At 25.8% G+C, this 6,163-nt stretch overlaps 1 protein-coding gene across 5 annotated transcripts in view; it reads right to left on the bottom strand.

The window, feature by feature from the left end:
• Nucleotides 1-5,405, bottom strand: part of LOC107440335 (eukaryotic translation initiation factor 4 gamma 1) — a 42,146-nt gene extending 36,741 nt beyond the window's left edge. For 2 of the 5 annotated variants that reach the window (XM_071177890.1, XM_071177889.1), the window contains exons 1-2: nucleotides 5,111-5,338; nucleotides 1,885-1,921 (exon numbers count right to left, since the gene is read on the bottom strand). In XM_071177890.1, the coding sequence (XP_071033991.1) occupies nucleotides 1,885-1,911 (27 nt within the window). In that variant the 5' untranslated portion in view covers nucleotides 1,912-1,921; nucleotides 5,111-5,338. The other 3 variants (XM_071177893.1, XM_071177892.1, XM_071177891.1) reach the window with 3 other exon arrangements.
• Between the last annotated feature and the right edge of the window lie 758 nt (nucleotides 5,406-6,163).

Below are 6,163 nucleotides of genomic sequence, written 5' to 3' on the forward strand. Positions count from 1 at the left end.
TAAAAAAAATTTCAATTTTTCCATAGTTTTTTAATTATTTCAATTTATCTAAATTTTTTCTGATAAATTGATTCTGATTTTCGAACTCTGTTTTCCTTCTTAAGTAATCAGTTTTGCATTTTCTAATTTTAAACGTTTTAAAGTATTGTATTTTTTGCAAAGAGATTACAAGGTTAACCGACAAAAAGAATTTAGTGTTATATAAACAATGATGTTTAGATAACAATCACCACCAACAATTGCTTTCAATATGTCGGTCTAAACACTTTGGCATGCGGCCCTTCATTGGTCAATCTGCTGTGCATGTGGCCCTTCACTGAAAAAGGTTGTGCACTCCTACTTTAAAGCAATATATAATCTTAATATTATTTCTAAATTTACATTATGTGCGCAAAGAGAACGTAATTTTTTTCCCTCAACAACTGATTAATTAATATTATTTACTGATTTTTTATCATATACATATTTTATCAAATGCATTTCATCAATCAATCAATATATCAATCAATACATAACATGTAATTGTTTCATTTTTTCATATGTTTTATAAAGATATATTTAACTAAATGTTTAAAGATATTAACATTAACACCAGATTTGAAGAAAATATTAAATATTCAGAGATGCAGACTAACAACTATATATATATTTTATATAGACTATATACAGTGTTTTCACTACAGCGCGAGAACGCGAGAATCTCGCATATTTTTTTCTTTTCTCGCATTAAAAAATGATTACCGCGAGAAATTCGCGCATTCTATAAATCAATTTCAAAATTTGCGAATTTCTCGCATTTTGGAAAAAGCTTCGAATTACGCCATTTAGAATAAAATCCGTTTCACTTTTCTTCCTGGATCTTTCATTATTTTCAACATCTGCCCCATTATCTAGCTTCCCTATTTACCAGTATTGTTCAGAACCGTTTCGAACAACAGAACACAACCACGGAACCACTTTCAGAACACATTTCTCTGCAACCACGTGTTTACCGTAGGTAAGGTTTCTTCATGTAAACCGCTCAAATGTTTTATCCACTTATGTAAGGTGGACAAATACCTTGTAAAGGCAAAATCTTCTATGATGATGCACCAAAAATATTCAATGCTTTAAAAAATAGAAGACATTAAAAATGTATTATAATTAAAGAAATGATTTTTTTTCCACGAGTTTTTGTGTTTTCTTAGTTTTTAGAAATCTCACTTAACTTTTTGAAATCTCACCCTGTTTTTGAGAAAGGGTGAGAAATTCTCACCCATTTTTTTTCTATAATGAAAACACTGCAATCATATGCAATATGAATAAATGAATGGTGCTTATTCATTTATTCATATTGCACATAAATAAATGAATAGGCACCATTCATTTATTCATATGCAATACATATAGTGAGAATTAAATGAATGGTGTCTATTAAGATATAAGGCACCATTCATTTAATTCTCCAACAAATGGTCTCTGACAGTTTTAAAGGCAAATAATTTAAAAGGAAAAAAAAAGCTAGCAAAACATTGCAGCGATTTTTTTTCTTCATTATTCTCAGAAAATATATCATGTTTACATTTTTTTCCATGACATCATCCTACAGAATTTTCAATGTGAAAACTAAAAAAAATAAATAAATAAAGTATGATTTTGATCCAAGAATTATTTTTAAAATAGCAACTTCATTTTTTAACAATAATGAAAGAAGAAAAAAATCATTAAATTTTCTTTGTGATATCCTCTTAAAGACAAAAGGATCATAAGGTTTTGAATATCTTTTTAAGCAATATAAGACTCATAAGCAAAACTCATAAGCAATATAAAACTCATAAGCAATATAAAACTCATAAGCAAGATATAAAACTCATGAGCAAGAGTTAAAAAAAACAATTTCTCTACCTTTGATCCATTTACAATTCCAGACATTTCAGGCAACCTGTGAAGAAGGAATAGAATACAGATGAAAATAAAAACAATTATATTAATCATTATAAATTACCATGTTAACAACAAGAGATTTTATTACAAAACATTTCTAAGGCACATTTTAATGCAATAAATTTCTAAAATTCACTCAATCAGTTGTTATATAATACTAATACTTTATTTAATGACTTTCTATTATATTAATGTAGAATAAAATTTGGTAAACAATTTAATTAATAAACTGTTTTTTAAAAAGTACTTTTACAAGCTAAACATATTAAAAAGTTCCATTCTTAGTTGATAGTTTTATACTTAACTTGAAGTAAAGTGACGGCTACTAATGAAATCACTGATTTATAAAATCAGCCACTGTCTAAAATCAAATTTGCAGGAATAGAAATTATTTTTTGGGCCTAAACAATTTAAAGTTATCCTTCATTAAAATAATTATTGCCGTTTTATAAAATCAAATTGTTTGAGCAATTGCATGATACAAAAACAACATAACAAACAAATAAATATTTAATAGCATCTCTACACAAAAAAAAAATTCCTAATTTTTTCTTTTTACTATTTTAGATATAAAATCAAAAATTGTAGTTTTTAAGCATTTTGTAATAATAATAATAAAAGGTAATTAAAATTTTAATATACTTTGTATTTGTAATATCAGACACATAGAAATTGTAACACAAGTCACAAGAGCTTTTTCACACTTTGTCAATTTTAATAGGCCATTCTATGTTTACTCTCACTGTCTCCCATTAATTTGAAGTTTTTTTTTCAATAAATTTAAAAAATAATCCCATTATTGCTTACGGAAGAAGAATTTCAAATTAAAAATATGCTTCACACTACGTCCTTTCTGTGTTGATATAAGTCATATTTTATATTTTTATTCCAAATAATACATTTATAATTTTCTTTTTTTTTTAATGTATAATAAAACTAAGTAAGTGAAAAACATCCCATAATTAACATCCCTTTTTCTTAAATGCATAATAATATTAGGCTATTGAATACATCTCATATAATTTTTAAAAGAAATTATTAATATTTATCACTATAAAAAGTTTTATAAAAACCTATCAAAGTGTAACATCAGTAACCAAGAAATCGCCCTTTTGAAAAACATATGTTTTAAAACGAATGTTAAGTCACTCTTTTTCTTGTCAGATTACTTAGAATTTTCAACCATATATAAAGCATTAAGATAACAAATTCCAGTCTGAACCAATTGAAAACTGTTTATGAGTTAAAGAAAGGTATTATTCTTGCTCATCATCAGACAATGATCATCATTCACTGAGTAAACTCTCACAATAAAGAAAAAAATGAAGCAGCCACAGAAAGGTTTAAGAGAATTCAAATGTAAATAAACTAAAAGGTAGGGTGACCTGGGGTAATTCCTGATCAAAAAATGCAAACATCAATTTTGTGAAAAAAATATTCAAGATAGAATTTTAATATTTTCTGGAAATTTGAGGCAATATGAGATGAGTCCTATGCTACCTTCTTTTAAAATCTTTTAAATTCTAATTAGATTTTCAAACAAATTTTTAGTGATCAGGAATTACCCCTTCTCTTGATCAATTCTGGGGTAAATCCTGATCATTTCTGGGGTAATTACTGATCACCAGTTTTTATAGTAAATGGGCTGTTTAAAAATAATAAGCAATAATAAATAAAAGCAGCTAATAAAACTGTTTATTTAAATCAGGAATAAAGATTAACACTTCAGCTCTGGCATCAGCTCTCACCCTGAAATTTTCATTTTCAATCATTAAAAGAAATTCACTATTTTTGCTTTCTAGAAGCTTAGTATCCTTTTTAGGCTTATAATTTCTCACCATATTTATATTAGGTTAATTTATCAACTTAAAAATTATTCTAACAATGTACACACATAAAATTAAGATAGAAGCAAGGTAAGACAAGCTAGAAATGGTGCATATCAGAACACATTTGTCTTGTATACAGTTAAAAACAAATTTTGTGATTATAGTTAAAATATATTTTATAGTTGTTCCACTTAATAAATATGAACTGTTATTTAAGAAAAGACAATTAACTATTTATTAGCTATTTTTTATACTATTTATAAGAAGAAATGACAATGATCAGGAATTACCCCAGTGATCAATAATTACCCCATCTGTAGGGGGCAACATTTGATATAGTTTCCTATAATCAATTATAATGTTTACAGTAGATGTGAAACAATTAAACAAAAGCTTACACTATTTTTATATCAAAGAAAAAGAAAGTAACTCAAAATATTTATTATTAAGAGAAGGAGGGGGATCTTTGCAGAAATGTGCACATTTTGAAACCCATCTTTGAAATGGAAAATACAGAAAGCAGTTTAAAAGATACTTATTTTGTTAGATTAAACAAAAAACTGTTATTAAGTAAATGTAGTTATACTTTAGTAAAGTGAACAAGCATTCTTGTCCATGTCTCAAATTTTAAAAAAATATCATTTTTTTAAATAAAACTTAGGTGATCATTATTTACCCCAGAAACAGAGTGATCATGAATTACCCCGGGTCACCCTAGATTCAATGTTTTACCAGTTCATGGCCATGATATATCCTGATTAATTTATGAATAAAAGGTTCAATTTTTTTTAAAATTCATATTAAGTTTAATTTATAATCTAGCAATATATCAAAATGTCAAATATAAATTCATTTTTCATGCAAAGGCTTAAAAAAAACTTCATTTAAAAAAAAAAGCAGAAGAGGATCAACTTTTTTCCCAGAAAAAAGCTTCCAGTAAAATAAAACATATCTTTTTAAAAAATTTGCGAAGAAATAAGCACTTTGGCAGTGATAATAAAATATCCCTTTACTTGTTGCCCTTACTTTACCCTAATTTTATACCTCTAAGGAATATTCTTAAGCAAAGAAATCACTATTATTTAAATCTACTTAAAAAATGAAAGTTTTGCTTCGGGTTATATTTGAAAGTTTTAGCATTGAATAATTAAAAATTAAAGAAGAGAAAAATTGTGTATAGATATTTTATGATTAATTCACGCAAGAAAGAGAATGCCTACTCAAAATAAGAATTAATAAATTAAAAATTATTCCCAAAACACACAAATTTCCACACTAAATTTAAATGTCTTAAACACCAATATTTTAGTAAACAAAATATTATTGACAAAATAAAAAATTAAACAAAACTTACGTACCATAAGTTAGAAACCTAACTATTATATGATGCGTGTAAACAAGAGAAAAATAATTTTGATCAATAAAAATGGATATTAAACCTTTAGTCCAATACAAAAACTATGAAAATTAATAATATTAAAGTAGGTCATTAATTGCAATTAAGTGATATAGAAAAAAAATTAAACAAGTTTCTAGTTCATGATTAAAAAGTTCTATTTAAGCAGAAGTATTCATAAACTTCCTACTACTTATTTCTGCTCTTAAAAATCATCGACGCCGCACTATTTTTTCCGCACCACGTAACCTGAAACGATTTGAACCGCTTTCTAGTGAGGAAGAATAAATCAGTCATTCTTGGGAACCAAGTCAGCCTTTCTCTAATCCTGGCGCTATCTATTGACAATAAAAAATTATGAAAAATTATTAGCAATAAATGTAGTTTTTTTGGCAATTAAAAAATGTAAAATAAATTTAAGATTTTAAAAATAAGATGTCAAAAAAAAAAAGTCTGTGGCATTTACTCTATTTTTTGTTTCTACCATATATCATTTTTCAACCGCAATGTGTGCATTTAAAAGGGAAAAATAATTACTTTTTATTTCAGTGTCGGAATTACCTACAGCAACTTAAAATTATTTATAATAAACCGAAACTACAATACAATTTCTTTAATTAAATTTAAGTAAAAGGAACAAAATGTACACACGTAATTAATATTTAACGTCAGAAAATGTACCAATACTAATAGTTGTACAAAAATGTACAAGAATATCTGTACTAAATATCAAAGAGAACACATCTCGTGACATATGAAATTTAAACTTAAACTGTAAAAAATCATTTTATAAATTTAAATTTCAAGTAACTATTTAAATATACAACAGAAAATTTAAAATAAGAAAATAAGGACAAATAAATACAAAATAAATGTTTATTAAATGAATTACAAGCTTAAAATATACGGAAAGGGTAATAAGAAGCAAATATTTCCGTATTATCTGATGTAATTATTATTATTATCATGGTCAAATCTACTAATTTTCAATTCCCCGTTAAATTGTGAGTATATA

Source organism: Parasteatoda tepidariorum, chromosome 2 (genome assembly GCF_043381705.1).
Source record: "Parasteatoda tepidariorum isolate YZ-2023 chromosome 2, CAS_Ptep_4.0, whole genome shotgun sequence".
Lineage (NCBI taxonomy): Eukaryota > Metazoa > Arthropoda > Arachnida > Araneae > Theridiidae > Parasteatoda > Parasteatoda tepidariorum.